This window comes from Salvelinus namaycush, unplaced genomic scaffold (genome assembly GCF_016432855.1).
Source record: "Salvelinus namaycush isolate Seneca unplaced genomic scaffold, SaNama_1.0 Scaffold246, whole genome shotgun sequence".
NCBI classification, from domain to species: domain Eukaryota; kingdom Metazoa; phylum Chordata; class Actinopteri; order Salmoniformes; family Salmonidae; genus Salvelinus; species Salvelinus namaycush.
The window spans coordinates 60707-77551 of record NW_024059297.1 but is presented as its reverse complement, the minus strand read 5'-3'; the positions used below and the strand labels follow the sequence as shown (position 1 = coordinate 77551).

Below are 16845 nucleotides of genomic sequence, written 5' to 3'. Positions count from 1 at the left end.
GCGTTCCTCCAGGCTGCACTCTGCAGCAGTTGGGCATGCAAATCTGCACTATTGATTAGGCCTACGTTTTTAGACAATAACATAATTCTACCTAGGCTACAACAACATTGTTATCAAGTGAGCAAACAATTATTGGCTAGGTCTGTAAACCGCAGTGATGTCGGCTCATTGGATTATTAGGATCCCCATTAGCTGTGACGATTGCAGCAGCTACTCTTCCTGGGGTCCACAAAAAACCTGAAACATGACATAATCCAGAACATTAATGGACAAGAACAGTTTAAGAACAGAACTATGTGCTTTTAAAACGCCACACCTTGCTGGTGGGCTAAGTGCTGTGTGTAAATTGACTATGCAAAAATTAGGAATTTAACACATTAATGCTTCTTCTAAAAACAAAAAGTGATGCAGTCAGTCTCTCCTTTACATTTAGCCAAGAGAGGCTGGCATGCATAGTATTGATATTAACTCTCTGATTACGGTGAAGAGCAAGACAATAACCGCTCAAACATCCGGTTTTGAATGCTTCATGCCGATATAACTGCATAAAATGAAATACAATTTTATTTATTACGTGCCGAATACAGCTGTGTAGACTTTACCGTGAAATGCTTGCTTAAGAGTCCTTCCCAATGATGCAAAAAAATCAACAACAGGAATACATAAAACTGGAGCTATATGCAGGGAGTACCATACAGCCTCAGCCTGATTATCCAACCATTTGGATCCGTTATGGGTCTGTTCTCGACAGTTTACAAGGTCCAGAAAGGTACATTAGCAGGCTACTCATATGGTGTATTTTGATCACATCATCTCTCCCCCCCTTTAACATTATCCAACCAGGGGCGTTTTTAACCAAACGGAAGCAAACAGAGCAAAATAAAAGTTTCTTAAAGACAACTTTCGGTAGGTCCCTCCCCGTTTCGTTCTGTTTGCTTCCGTTTAAGAAACGCTTTGCAACAGAATTTGCGTAATGAATACGCCCCAGTTCTTTTGGTTTCTGTATTTTACATTCAGCAAACAAGAGGAAGCTGTAGTAGTAAATACAATGCTCTAAATAGGTGTACAACAAGCTGTTGTAGGCCTAGTCTAGCTTTTCCTGGGACTTCAAGAGCTAAACAGTCATTATTAGGAATAATATGAAATATCAGGCAGCCTAGAAAAAGGAAGAGAACATCTTGTAGGCATACAGATAGTACGGCCATCCACATGGACTGTTGTCCTCCCCATTCGGTAGCAACTCCTCCAACACCAGATTTAATCCATTCACTTTTTTCCCCATTGAGGAACCATCTCCTTTCGACTCAAAAATTCCATTGAACGTTTATAGACTATCTTCAGCAGACAGAGACTGCAAATAAACCCCTAAATTATTGTGAAGATAACTTTTTTTTCACGAGCTACGTAATTGTGCAACGCCATGCTTGTTGTTGCAATAAATCACAGAGGTTTTTGGTGCTTTCAAGACAACTGGGAACTCAAAAGAAAAATGTATGTCAAATCATGACGTCAGTGATCTTCAAGTGGGAAAGTCGGAGCTCTAGAAAGATGCTTGAGTTTCCGACTTTGAATTCCGAGTTGGATGACGGTTCAAAACGATTTTCCCAGTTGGGGCTATAGAGTTCCCAGTTATCTTGAACGCACTGAAGTCAGAATAATGAGATTTCCTAATTCCCAGTTGTTTTGAACGTGGCATTTCTACCACTGTTCTTGTTGAAGGAAAAAGGAAACCGCACATTGCTCTTGATAGTATCACTGATATTTAATAAGCTTACGTATCGGCCTCACGGCCTTCGTCAGAGCTTTTGTGATTTAAAAAAATGTGCACCCTTATGTAGACCTGGCCTACCCACATCCGTTCTTGTTGCAGGCTAGCTTCCCATTTCATCACTACAAGCGCTATTTGATTAGCCAGATACGCTACACGCCCACATTCTGGATATGCCAAGCACAAAGAGGGACTGATCAAATACTGATATTTAATCGATTACAAATTACATGAACCTCCCCTGGACTAAATTGCTTTAAAAAAATCACAACAACAAAAAAGCATCCAGTCCCTTACCAACATGGACCATTGCCAACATGTCTGCATTGCACCATTTGAATTGGATCTCACTCAACGATGGAAGTGATATTTGTGAGCTAAAAACAATGATGAATTCAAAGATTTTGCAATGCAGTGTTACTCTACTGTCTCACATTATGCTGTTGTGCAGTATTATGACAAAGTCTGCGTCCCAAATGGCAGCCATAGGGCTTTGGTCAAAAGTAGTGCACTATACTGTATATAGGGAATAGGGTGCCAATTGGGATGTATACACACCAATAAGTGCTGGCTTTCTAATCTTGTCTAGATAGTGGGTTGTTGAAATATGAATCCTGCTGTATTTGTTCCACAGAGTGCATCACCCCAGAGCCCATTGGTCACAGTAGAGCTCAGGGGCCCAGTTGCATAAAACATCTTAAGTTAATTTTCCCCTTATCTTTTCCCTTGGTTTCCTTAACTTTAACAATGGAAGGTGCACAATCCATGGCTACAAAGCTAGCTGGCTAGTTAGCGATGGCTACTCTGTAAACTAGTGTCGTGTCTTTGACTATGCCAGATTAATTGCTATGACATGCTATTCTATAAAATAATTTCTCCGTAATTAATATTACCTGATTGAACTAATCATGTAAATATGAATTAACTAGAGGGACACCACGAAAGAATATTTATAGAGCTGTTATCTTTCGAATAAACTCTTAAAGATTTAGTAATATTTTACTAAATAGCAGTCACATTAATCGTCATTTTATTCAGTCTCATCTGAAAGTTGTAAGTCCTTGATTATCTGCAAGAATCCTGGCTAACAAGTTGAATCAGCAATACAAAATTGGGTTTAATTATTTATTTACTAAATACCTAACTAATCACACAGAAACACACATACACCATTAAATCATAACTTGATCACAAATTACGTCATACAGAAAAACGTCCCTAGCGGGCGGAATAGGTATGACAGCTTGTTACACAAAGGAAAGGGGCTGAGTCCTAGTGAAAGAGCGGGAGACTTGAACATAGGCGAGCTGTACTATCGTAAATACAGTATCTTATGCATTCTAAATTACCGCCCATTTGAAGAGGAAAATGCAATACATATTTACTCTGAGCTGCGCTTCAGTAGGTTGGTGGTAGATGGACCGTGTTGCCAACCCGAGTCCTCTGTCCTTTGAAGAATGTCTCTGGTAATCACGGGATACGTTGGGGAACGTTGTGTGTAGTAGATGGAAGACCGTATCGTCCTTCCTAACCTGCGTTTAGCTGTTGCTAACTCAACGTCTAGGAGATATCACTTCTGTAGTGAATACGAGTTCAAAGTTCATACCATTCACAATCAAAGTCCATGCTGATGTTGGCTTCATCTATAGTTATTATCTGAACCATTCTGACACTGGATCGTCATCCTAGCGTACCTGGAACAGAAAGTTATATTCTTGTTCGTGGCTTTTATAGTGGAGGGAGAGGGGTGTGTCTGAAAAGTTTATAACCCATGCCTCTTCACAGGGGCGGACCACTGTGAGCAGAGAAACTTATGAAAGCACAGATCTCTCATTTGGAAGCTAAAATTACATTTCACCTCTTCACAAATAATGTCATATTCAAACATTTGAATTAAACAACAATTCCATGTGAATCCGATACCTCTGACGTTTAGACTTTCCACAGTAGAGTTTATGTCATTCTATCATTAATGAGAATGTGTCAGAGGGCAACCGAACTGACATAATATACCTTAAGTACCCCCGCATATGTTCAGTTGGTCGGATCACCAGAATATAGTTCATTCGCCCAACTTCTGATGTTACCAGAACCTCTATGTTAACCCATGGGTTTCCTTATGTCACATCAGTTATAGTAGGGAGAGAGAAAAAAGGGGAAAGAGGTATTTATGACTGTCATAAACCTACCCCCAACCCAACGTCATGACACTAGCTTGACATACTAGAAAGTAATAAAACAAGTTGAGAAAAAGTAACTACAAAAACATGGTTGTTTATCTTCTGAAGCAATTTGTTCATCCTGTTTATCCTGTTCTATTTTGCTATCTCATAAAACTAAAGCGAGATCTTTTTGATGGAGACTTTTAGTCAGTGAATCAGGCCGTCTCCATGGTAACCAGTTACTCTTTCTGCCATACATGCCTTCAAACTACCGTAAAACCACTTAAGTATGATTTCCTTACATAAGGAAATATTTGAGGGGCTCTATGCAACATTCCTTAAACAATTCCCTTAGGTAAGGGGAAATGATTCCTTAAGGGAAACATTTAAGATGTTTTATGCAACTGGGCCCAGGCCCGCTGATATGGAGAGAAGGCTAGATGAACCTTCACTGATAACGTCTCTCTATTGATGAGCTGGTGCTTATCATCATGCTGATAGCATCCCCTCTAAAGTGAGAAGCATTATCTCCCATTGAAGAATATCTAAATCTCTGACAAACGCTGCTGTCGCAAGGTTGGTACTGAAGGGAGAATGTTGTGCTTCTTGGTGAGAAGCTTTTATCAAAATAATAATAATAATACTTTTAAAAAAGGCAACTCATAATAATGAATTGTATCAAAGTATTTTTATTGGTACCTAACATTATTACTGTTTGTAGACTCTGGGTGGGGAACATGAAAGGCAGACTTTAGTAGTGGTCCTTTGTAGCTCAATAGGTAGAGCATGGGGTAGTGGGTTCAATTCCTGGGACCACCCATACCTAAAAAGTATGCATGCATGACTGTAGGTCGCTTTGGATAAATGGCATATACTGTATATTACCATACTATACAGTATGTTCCTGACTCTCTTTGTCGTTCTTTCCCCAGATGGAATGTTCGGGAGGTGTCAATCCACACCCGTTCCGGTAGCAGAGGTGTATACGTATGATGTGTCTCCATCTGTGGTTCAGCGCTTCAGGACTCTACTGCAGAAACTCACCCACAGAGGTAAGTACAGTACAGTACACCAACGCTACCACTACAGTTTCTGCTGCTGCTGCCATCACTATCATCCACCCCTGAGTCATTAGAGTATGTCAATGTAACGTTGCCTGGCTACCCAGAGTCCTTGCTCCGGCCAAACACTACACAACACTCACGGATGTTTGTTTCTTCTCCGCAATGAGTCAGGATCTGAGTACCTCCCCGACACCTTCACAGAATGCAAACACATTCTGGACCGTCTGATTGGTCCAGAAACCGATGGGTTGGGCCAGCGCCAGAACATACATTGGTAAAGCGGCAGTTTGAACGCTTTGATACAGTGACAGTCGGTGCCGTTTAAGATGAGGGAGGAAGATTTATTTTTATGAGCATGGCTTTATTTCTGTTACAGCATATTGGATGACTGTTGGATCACCCAGCTCAATGTAACATCGATAGGTTTAAAACGAAAGTTTATAACGTTGGTGCACATGTCGAGAAACAAATTGGAGTAATCAAGGTGACAGACAGTGACACATTCAATACCACCTTGCACACTCTTGCCTGCATCTAACTGATCTAGGGTGTAATCATTACAAACAGTTGCAGAAATGTGTTTCTATTGGACAAATTCAGGTAGGTCTATCCCCGTTTCGTTCCGTTTGCTTCCGTTTAGGAAAAGTTTTTCAACAGAATTGGTGGAATGAATACACCCGTGATCAAATCAAATCACATTTTTTGGGTCGCATTCATATGTTTAGCAGATGTTATTGCGGTTGTAGCGAAATGCTTGTGTTCCTAACGCCAACAGTGCAGTAGTATCTAGCAATTCACAACAATACACAAAAATCTAAAAGTAAATGAATGGAATTAAGAAATATATAAATATTAGGACGAGCAATGCCGGAGTGGCATTGACTAAAATACAGTAGAATACAGTATATACATATGAAATCAAATCAAAAATCGAATCAAATCAAACTTTATTTGTCACATGCGCCGAATACAACAAGTGTAGACCTTACCGTGAAATGCTTAGTTACAAGCCCTTAAGCAACAGTGCAGTTCAAGAAGAGTTAAGAAAATATTTACAAAATAGACTAAAGTAAAAAATAATAATAAAAAGTAACACAATAAGAATAACAATAACGAGGCTATATACAGGGGGTACCGGTACCGAGTCAGTGTGCGGGGGTACAGGTTAGTTGAGGTAATTTGTACATGTAGGTAGGGGTGAAGTGACTATGCATGGATAATAAACAGCAAGTAGCAGCAGTGTACAAAAAGGGGGGGGGGGGTCAATGTAAATAGTTCGGTGGCGATTTTATTAAATGTTCAGCAGTCTTATGGCTTGGGGGTAGAAGCTGAGCCTTATGGTCCTAGACTTGGCGCCCCGGTACCATTTGCCGTGCGGTAGCAGAGAAAACACTTTATAACTTGGGTGACTGGAGTCTCCTTACTGTCAGATGCCGAGCAGTTGCCACACCAGGCGGTGATGCAACCGGTCGGGATGCTCTCGATGGTGCAGCTGTAGAACCTTTTGAGGATCTGGGGACCCATGCCAAATATTTAGTCTCCTGAGGAGAAAAATGTGTTGTCGTGCCCTCTTCACGACTGTCTTGGTATGTTTGGACCATGATAGTTTGTTGGTCCAAACTCGACCCGCTCCACTACAGCCCTGTTGATGTTAATGGGGGCCTGGTCGGCCCTCCTTTTCCTATGGTCCACGATCAGCTCCTTTGTCTTGCTCACATTGAGGGAGAGGTTGTTGTCCTGGCACCACACTGCCAGTTCTCTGACCTCCTCCCCATCGGCCATCTCATCGTTGTCGGTGATCAGACCTACTACCACTGTTGTGTCGTCAGCAAACTTAATGATGGTGTTGGAGTCGTGTTTGGCCACGCAGTCGTGGGTGAACAGGGAGTACAGGAGGGGACTAAGTACACACCCCTCAGGGGCACCAGTGTTAAGGATCAGCGTGGCAGACGTGTTGTGGCCTACTCTTACCACCTGGGGGCAGCCCGTCAGGAAGTCCAGGATCCAGTTGCAGAGGGAGGTGTTTAGTCCCAGAGTCCTTAGCTTAGTGATGAGCTTCGTGGGCACTATGGTGTTGAACGCTGAGCTGTAGTCAATGAACAGCATTCTCACATAGGTGTTCCTTTTGTCCAGGTGGGAAAGGGCAGTGTGGAGTGCGATTGAGATTGCGTCATCTGTGAATATGTTGGGGTGGTATGCGAATTGGAGTGGGTCTAGGGTGTACGGTAGAATGCTGTTGATGTGAGCCATGACCAGCCTTTCAAAGCACTTCATGGCACCCGATGAGAGTGCTACGGGGCGGTAATCATTTAGTCAGGTTTCCTTCGCTTCCCTGAGCACAGGGACTATGGTGGTCTGTTTGAAACATGTAGGTATTACAGACTCGGGAAGAGAGAGGTTGAAAATGTCAGTGAAGACACTTGACAGTTGGTATGCTTTGAGAACACATCCTGGTAATCCGTCTGGCCCAGCGGCTTTGTGAATGTTGACATGTTTAAAGGTTTTGTTCTCATCGGCTAACGAGAGTGTTATCACACAGTCATTCAGAACAACTGGTGCTCCTGTGCATGCTTCAGTGTTGCTTGCCTCGAATCGAGCATAAAAGGCATTTAGCTCGTCTCGTAGGCTCTCGTCACTGGGCAGCTCGTGTCTGGATTTCCCTTTGTAGTCCGTAATAGTTTTCAAGCCCTGCCACATCCGACGAGCATCAGAGCAGGTATAGTAGGATTCAATCTTAATCCTGTATTGACGCTTTACTTGTTTGATGGTTCGTCTGAGGGCATAGCGGGATTTCTTATAAGCGTCCAGATTAGTCTCCCGCTCCTTGAAAGCAGACCACTTCCGTATTGAGTGAGTCACTGGTACTTCCTGCTTTAGTTTTTGCTTGTAAGCAGGAATCAGGAGGATAGAATTATGGTCAGATTTACCAAATGGTTGGCGGGGGAGAGCTTTGTATGCATCTCTGTGTGTGGAGTAAAGTAGTTTTAGGATTTTTTTCCCTCTGGTTGCACATGCTGGTAAAAATTTGGTAAAACTGATTTATGCTCGCCTGCATTAAAACTTCTTAGGGCTAGGTATCCCGTCAGCGGCAACAACAACAACAAGTTGTCGTCGACAACTTCCGGTGAAATTGGAGGGCGCGCAATTCAAATAAATAATCATAGAAATTATGGATTTTAAACATCTAGGTACATACAAGTTTCTTATATCGGTTAAAATGTCGGTTATATCGGTTAAAATGCAGACTCAATAGCCTTGGTTTCTCAAATGATTGCCTCGCCTGGTTCACCAACTACTTCTCTGATAGAGTTCAGTGTGTCAAATCGGAGGGCCTGTTGTCCGGGCCTCTGGCAGTCTCTATGGAGGTGCCACAGGGTTCAATTCTTGGGCCGACTCTTTTCTCTGTATACATCAATGATGTCGCTCTTGCTGCTGGTGAGTCTCTGATCCACCTCTACGCAGACGACACCATTCTGTATACTTCTTCTTTGGACATTGTGTTAACAACCCCCCAGACGAGCTTCAATGCCAAACAACTCTCCTTCCGTGGCCTCCAACTGCTCTTAAATACAAGTAAAACTAAATGCATGCTCTCCAACCGATCGCTGCCGGCACCCGCCCGTCCAGCATCACTACTCTGGACGGTTCTGACTTAGAATATGTGGACAACTACAAATACCTAGGTTAGACTGTAAACTCTCCTTCCAGACTCACATCAAAAATCTCCAATCCAAAGTTAAATCTAGAATTGGCTTCCTATTTCGCAACAAAGTATCCTTCACTCATGCTGCCAAACATACTCTCGTAAAACTGACCATCCTACCGATCCTCGACTTCGGCGATGTCATTTACAAAATAGCCTCCAATACCCTACTCAATAAATTGGATGCAGTCTATCACAGTGCCATCCGTTTTGTCACCAAAGTCCCATATACTACCCACCACTGCGACCTGTACGCTCTCGTTGGCTGGCCCTCGCTTCATACTCGTCGCCAAACCCACTGGCTCCAGGTCATCTACAAGACCCTGCTAGGTAAAGTCCCCCCTTATCTCAGCTCGCTGGTCACCATAGCAGCACCCACCTGTAGCACGCGCTCCAGCAGGTATATCTCTCTGGTCACCCCCAAAGCCAATTCCTCCTTTGGGCGCCTCTCCTTCCAGTTCTCTGCTGCCAATGACTGGAACGAACTACAAAAATCTCTGAAACTGGAAACACTTATCTCCCTCACGTTAACCACCAGCTGTTAGAGCAGCTCACAGATTACTACACCTGTACATAGCCCATCTATAATTTAGCCCAAACAACTACCTCTTCCCCTACTGTATTTATTTATTTTGCTCCTTTGCACCCCATTATTTCTATTTCTACTTTGCACATTCTTCCACTGCAAATCTACCATTCCAGTGTTTTACTTGCTATATTGTATTTACCTCGCCACCATGGCCTTTTTTTGCCTTTACCTCCCTTATCTCACCTCATTTGCTCACATTGTATATAGATTTATTTTTCTACTGTATTATTGACTGTATGTTTGTTTTACTCCATGTGTAACTCTGTGTTGTTGTATGTGTCAAACTGCTTTGCTTTATCTTGGCCAGGTCGCAATTGTAAATGAGAACTTGTTCTCAACTTGCCTACCTGGTTAAATAAAGGTGAAAATAAAATAAAAAAGCTTAAATTCTTGTTAATCTACCTGCATTGTCTGATTTACAATAGGCTTTCCAGCAAAAGCATGCCATGCGATTGTTTGAGGACGCCGCCATACATCAAAATATTTTTCAACAAAAATCACAAATAGCGATTAAATATCCACTTACTTTTTGAAAATCTTCCTCTGATTTGCAATCCCAAGGGGCCCAGCTACAACATGTATGGTCGTTCTGTTAGATAAAATCCTTCTTTATATCCTGAAAAGTCAGTTTAGTTGGCGCCATCGATTTGAGTAATCCAATCATTCAACATGCAGAGAAAGGAATCCAAAAAGCTACCGCTAAACTTTGTTAAAACAAGTCAAAATAAATTTCTATTTAACCCTCAGGTACCCTAAAATGTAATTAAACTATAATATTTCATACGATAAGAAGTATGTTCAATAGAAAAGCTAAATTAGCAAGTGCGCGTCCTCTTCGTCACACGCGCTCAGACTAATTTCCAACTCTGACTCCCTGTACCAAAACTCTAAATTCTTCCTTGTTTGGGAAGGATCAAGCCTGAAACCTTGAACAAAGACTGTTGACATCTAGTGGAAGCAATAGGAATTGCAATCTGGGAGCTGGAATTGCATATGACCCATAGCTTTCCATTGAAAGAGCATGGGCTCTCCAAAAAAAAAATATTCTGGTTGGTTTTTCTTTGGATTTTCACCAACCATATCAATTGTGTTATAGTCTCATACATTATTTTAACATCTCTACAAACTTCAAAGTGTTTTCTATCCAATGCTACCAATTATATGCATATCCTGGCTTCTGGGCTTGATTAACAGGCAGTTTACTTTGGGCACATCAGTCAGACAGGCAGTGGAGAAAAATAGACCCTAGCCCGAAGAAGTTTAAAGTCCCCGGCCACTAGGAGCGCCGCTTCAGGGTGAGCGTTTTCTTCTTTTCTTATGGCCTTATAGAGTTGGTTGAAAGCGGTCTTAGTGCCAGCTTCGTTCTGTGGTGGTAAATAGACGGCTATGAATAAAATAGATGAGAACTCTCTTGGTAGATAATGTGGTCTACAGCTTATCATAAGGTACTCTACATCAGGCGAGCAATACCTCGAGACTTCTTTAATATTATACATTGCGCACCAGCTGTTGTTGACAAATAAACACATACCCCCACCCCTTGTCTTACCAGACATAGCTTCTCTGTTCTGCCGGTGCATGGAAAATCCCACCAGCTCTATATTATCCGTATCGTCGTTCAGCCACGTCTCAGTGAAACATAAGATATTACAGTTTTTAATGTCCTGTTGGTAGGATAATGTTAATCGTAGGGGATTAACGTTAGCAAGAAGAACAGATGGTAGTGGGAGTTTACTCGCTCACCTACGGATTCTCAGAAGGCTGCTCGATCTGCGGCCCCTTTTCCTGCGTCTTTTCTTCAAGCAAATGACGGGGATCTTCCAGTGAAAGCAGTATATCCTTCTCGTCGACTCATTAAAGGAAAAAGTGTCTTCCAGTCCGCAGTAAGTAATCGCTGTTCTGATGTCTAGAAGTTATTTTCGGTCATAAGAGACGGTAGCAGCAACATTATGCGTAATACTGTATGTAAACATTATCAAAGTGACCAGTGAATCCATGTACAGTTGAAGTCATACGTTTACATACACATAGGTTGGAGTCATTAAAACTCGTTCTTCAACCACTCTACAAATTTCTTGTTAACAAACTATAGTTTTGGCAAGTCGGTTAGGACATCTACTTTCTGCATGACACAAGTAATTTTTCCAACAATTGTTTACAGACAGATTATTTCACTTATAATTCACTGTATCACAATTCCAGTGGGTCAGAAGTTTACATACACTAAGTTGACTGTGCCTTTAAACAGCTTGGAAAATTCCAGAAAAGTATGTCATGGCTTTAGAAGCTTCTGATAGGCTAATTGACATCATTTGAGTCAATTGGAGGTGTACCTGTGGATGTATTTCAAGGCCTACCTTCAAACTCAGTGCCTCAGAAAAAAAAATGTAGACCTCCACAATCTGGTTCATCCTTGGGAGCAATTTCCAAACGCCTGAAGGTACCACGTTCATCTGTACAAACAATAGTACGCAAGTATAAGCACCATGGGACCATGCAGCCGTCATACCGCTCAGGAAGGAGACGCGTTCTGTCTCCTAGAGATGAACATATTTTGATGCAAAAAGTGCAAAACAATCCCAGAACAACAGCAAAGGACCTTGTGAAGATGCTGGAGGAAACTATAAATGTATTTATATCCACAGTAAAACAAGTAGACATAACCTGAAAGGCCGCTCAGCAAGGAAGAAGCCACTGCTTCAAAACCGCCATAAAAAAGCCAGACTACGGTTTGCAACTGCACATGGGGACAAAGATCGTACTTTTTGGAGAAATGTCCTCTGGTCTGATGAAATAAAAATATAACTGTTTGGCCATAATGACCATTGTTATGTTTGGAGGGAAAAGGGGGTGGCTTGCAAGCGAAGAACACCATCCCAACCGCGAAGCACGGGGGTGGCAGCATCATGTTGTGGGGGTGCTTTGCTGCAGGAGGGACTGGTGCACTTCACAAAATAGATGGCATCATGAGGAAAGAAAATTATGTGGATATATTGAAGCAGCATCTCAAGACATCAGTCAGAAAGTTAAAGCTTTGTCGCAAATGGGTCTTCCAAATGGACAATGACCCCAAGCATACTTCCAAAGTTGTGGCAAAATGGCTCAAGGGCAACAAAGTCAAGGTATTGGAGGGGCCATCACAAAGCCCTGACCTCAATCCCATAGACAATTTGTGGGCAGAACTGAAAAAGCGTGTGCGAGCAAGGAGGCCTACAATCCTGACTCAGTTACACCAGCTCTGTCAGGAGGAATGGGCCAAAATTCACCCAACTTATTGTGGGAAGCTTGTGAAAGGCTACTAAAATGGCTCAAGGGCAACAAAGTCAAGGTATTGGAGGGGCCATCACAAAGCCCTGACCTCAATCCCATAGACAATTTGTGGGCAGAACTGAAAAAGCGTGTGCGAGCAAGGAGGCCTACAATCCTGACTCAGTTACACCAGCTCTGTCAGGAGGAATGGGCCAAAATTCACCCAACTTATTGTGGGAAGCTTGTGAAAGGCTACTTGAAACGTTTGACCCAAGTTAAAGAATTTAAAGGCAATGCTACCAAATACTAATTGAGTGTTTGTAAACTTCTGACCCACTAGGAATGTGATGAAAGAAATAAAAGCTGAAATAAATAATTCTCTCAACTATTATTCTGACATTTCACATTCTTAAAATAAAGTGGGGATCCTAACTGACCAAAGACAGGGAATTGTTGCTCGGATTAAATGTCAGGAATTGTGAAAAACTGAGTTTTAATGTATTTGGCTAAGGTGTATGTAAACTTCCGACTTCAACTGTAGCTAGCTCTCACTCTGTCTGTTGCTTCTCATACATTTTTTAAGAAATTAATTTGTTCAAAACCCTTCAACTATTGTCTTTCTCTTTGAGTCAACTACTCACCACATGCTATGCACTGCAGTGCTAGCTAGCTGTAGCTTGTACTTTCAGTACTAGATTCTCTGATCCTTTGATTGGGTGGACAACATGTCAGTTCATGCAAGAGCTCTGATAGGTTGGAGGATGTCCTCCGGAAGTCGTCATAATTACTGTGGAAGTCTATGGAAGGGGGTGAGAACCATGAGCCTCCAAGGTTTTCTATTGTAAGTCAGTGTACCCAAAGGAGGACGGAAAATAGCTGTCCTCTTGCTACACCTTGCAGAGTTCTGTTGAGGCAACTGTAGACCTTTATTGAAAAACAGTGTGTTTTAATCAGTTATTTGGTGATGTGAATATACTTAGTATAGGTCTATCTAAAAAAGGATACATTTTTTATGTTTAACAATTTTTATTTTTATGAAATTCATTGAGTAGGATGTTCCTCCAATGAGGAGCCCTGCTGTCTGATTCGTTGGAGACAATCCAATCGCTGATGACTTTGTTTTGTACAACGCCCCTTGTGTCTCTCGTCACCACAAACGACCTCAACGATGGCAGTCTCCGGCTAAAGTATGTAGCGAATGACAGAGCAGCGGATTAATTTAGTGAAGAGTAGTCCGGCTAAATGTAATGAAACATTTGTAGAATTCAAAAAGTGGAACGTCAACTTAAAGGCAGCATACAGGAGATCATAAAACATGACTTGATTCTTATAAGCAAAACATTTATAGGAATTTATAGGCGTTTGTCAGGCATACAATTTCCACTTTTACACCAGCGCTACCACTTACCGCTGCTGCCGTCACTGTCTGTCACAGCCCCCTCTGAGGCATCCTCAGAGACCCAGCCACCCCACTGGTATTGGTGGGGAAATGTCAGCAATGCATAATTGTGTGCTTGCTTCAGTCACTACTTCTTCTCCTAAGCTATGCTCAATTTTACAACACTTACAATTAAAACTTCTAAACTTCTTCCACTACCATAAAAATACCTTTTTAGACCGCTGAACTGTTTTTTGTTTATTATTTCACCTTTATTTAACCCGGTAGGCCAGTTGAGAACAAGTTCTCATTTACAATTGCGACCTGGCCAAGATAAAGCAAAGCAGTTCGACACATACAACAACACAAAGTTACAAATGGAGTAAAACAAACATACAGTCAATACAGTAGAAAAATAAGTCTATATACAATGTGAGCACATGAGGTGAGATAAGGGAGGTAAAGGCAAAAAAAAGGCCATGGTGGCGAAGTAAATACAATATAGCAAGTAAAACACTGGAATGGTAGATTTGCAGTGGAAGAATGTGCAAAGTAGAGATAGAAATAATGGGGTGCAAAGGAGCAAAATAAATAAATACAGTAGGGGAGAGGTAGTTGTTTGGGCTAAATTATAGATGGGCTATGTACAGGTGCAGTAATCTGTGAGCTGCTTTGACAGCTGGTGCTTAAAGCTAGTGAGGGAGATAAGTGTTTCCAGTTTCAGAGATTTTTGTAGTTCATTCCAGTCATTGGCAGCAGAGAACTGGAAGGAGAGGCGGCCAAAGGAAGAATTGGTTTTGGGGGTGACCAGAGAGATATACTTGCTGCAGCGCGTGCTACAGGTGAGTGCTGCTATGGTGACCAGCGAGCTGAGATAAGGGGGGACTTTACCTAGCAGGGTCTTGTAGATGACCTGGAGCCAGTGGGTTTGGCGACGAGTATGAAGCGAGGGCCAGCCAACGAGAGCGTACAGGTTGCAGTGGTGGGTAGTATATGGGACTTTGGTGACAAAACGGATGGCACTGTGATAGACTGCATCCAATTTATTGAGTAGGGTATTGGAGGCTATTTTGTAAATGCCATCGCCGAAGTCGAGGATCGGTAGGATGGTCAGTTTTACGAGAGTATGTTTGGCAGCATGAGTGAAGGATACTTTGTTGCGAAATAGGAAGCCAATTCTAGATTTAACTTTGGATTGGAGATGTTTGATGTGAGTCTGGAAGGAGAGTTTACAGTCTAACCTAGGTATTTGTAGTTGTCCACATATTCATATAACAAGCACACAAATGTTAGTTTTCTAGTTATTAGTGTGCTTGCTACAGCAAGAACACTCCAAATTTTCCACCTACTTCGGATTCAGAGGTCCGTACAGTACGCACACGCTATTGCTGCCACCGTCACTGTCTGTCGATCAGACCTCCTGAGGCATCCTCAGCACCCCAGCCCTCACTGGCATTGGTTGGGAAATGTCAGCTATGCATAATTAGATTGGTAAATTCCTGTATTCCCATCATCAGAAAGCAGATGTTTCTTCCTGACGTCCTGTCTTCACCAGGAAACTGTTGAATCAGATTATTTATTTCCCCTTATTTCTTTTCAGTCTCCTGAGGGGGAAAAGGTGGTGTCGTGCCCTCTTCATGACTATCTTGGTATGTTTGGACCATGATAGTTTGTTGGTGATGTGGACACCACTTCAGCCCCATTGATGTTAATGGGGGCCTGTTCGGCCTTCCTTTTCCTATAGTCCACGGTCAGCTCCTTAGTCTTGCTCACATTGAGGGAGAGGTTGTTGTCCTGGCACCACTAATGTAGTTGGGTTTTTGTGTGGATCATATCAGGTACATTTCGTAAACCTTTTAAGCATAACCTTAAAATTCATCCACTGACTTTTATTCCACAGACAAAGGTATACTGACAACAGATTTTCTACAGAATATGCTAGAATTCCATGAACTTCACACCCCAGACTGTGCTTGGCATAGAGTGCTGTAATGACCATAAATAACCACCAGAGGGTGATCAATGCCTGTGTATCATAGACCATATATGCTGTGTATTCCATCCTCCCAACAGCAGTATGTTATTGATGTATAAAGACAGAAAAAATGTAAGGACATGTTCATACAGCACATGAAGAGCAAAATTGCAGAAATGGAGAAAGACATGACTTTTGAAGTTAAATCCTATTTTACACAGCCATCAAGTCATCATGTTTAATAGTTACTGAACAATTGAAAAATTATAATAGTTGTTTTATATAGATCAAATACCTTATCCTCTAGCAAGCCCTGGAAATCCACATACATTTCTAGAAATCAGCTCTAGACGGGCAAGCTACATAATGATATTCAGATTCCATAGTGCACAGTGCTGATTAATTTTATCAACCTATCCAGCTGAAATGAAATATGCTAATAGGTTATTTATCCTTGCTGTCTGAAAAACCATTAGGGGAACAAAACTGCAAAGAGCATCTGCATTTCAATCCCAGAACAGAGCACAGCAGAGCAACACGATGAGCAGAGCAGCACAAACCTAGAGTGCATCCTATTCCCTACACAGTGCACTACTTTTGACCAGATCCCTATGGGCTCAAAAGTAGTGAACGATGTAGGGAATAGTGTGCCATTTGGGATGAAGAACTAATGGCCTCGGAATATTCAACATAACGGCCACCACTGCCTCTGCTCTGACCCTCCAAGTGCTGGCCGGATAAAACAACAAAACAGAAACACCTCCATATTTTCAAAGCTACCAAGCTGCCTCTTGTTTCTCCTCATCCCAAAAACATAAACCCTGCTGATGGAGCACAGCATTATGGGGCTTTAACTTAACACTGAGGTTTTCCAGAAATCTTGGTTGGGAGACTCCTGGATGTCCTGCTTATCCCTCATGATCGGTCATGATTTTCTGGAAAAGCTGGAAATTTGGG

At 42.0% G+C, this 16845-nt stretch overlaps 1 protein-coding gene across 4 annotated transcripts in view; it reads left to right on the top strand.

The window, feature by feature from the left end:
• Positions 1–16845, top strand: part of LOC120038985 (receptor-type tyrosine-protein phosphatase N2-like) — a 70434-nt gene that overhangs the window by 37052 nt on the left and 16537 nt on the right. For all 4 annotated transcript variants that reach the window (XM_038984510.1, XM_038984512.1, XM_038984513.1 and 1 more), the window contains one exon: positions 4863–4982. In XM_038984510.1, coding sequence (XP_038840438.1) covers positions 4863–4982 — 120 coding nt within the window. The remainder of the gene's footprint in view (positions 1–4862; positions 4983–16845) is intronic.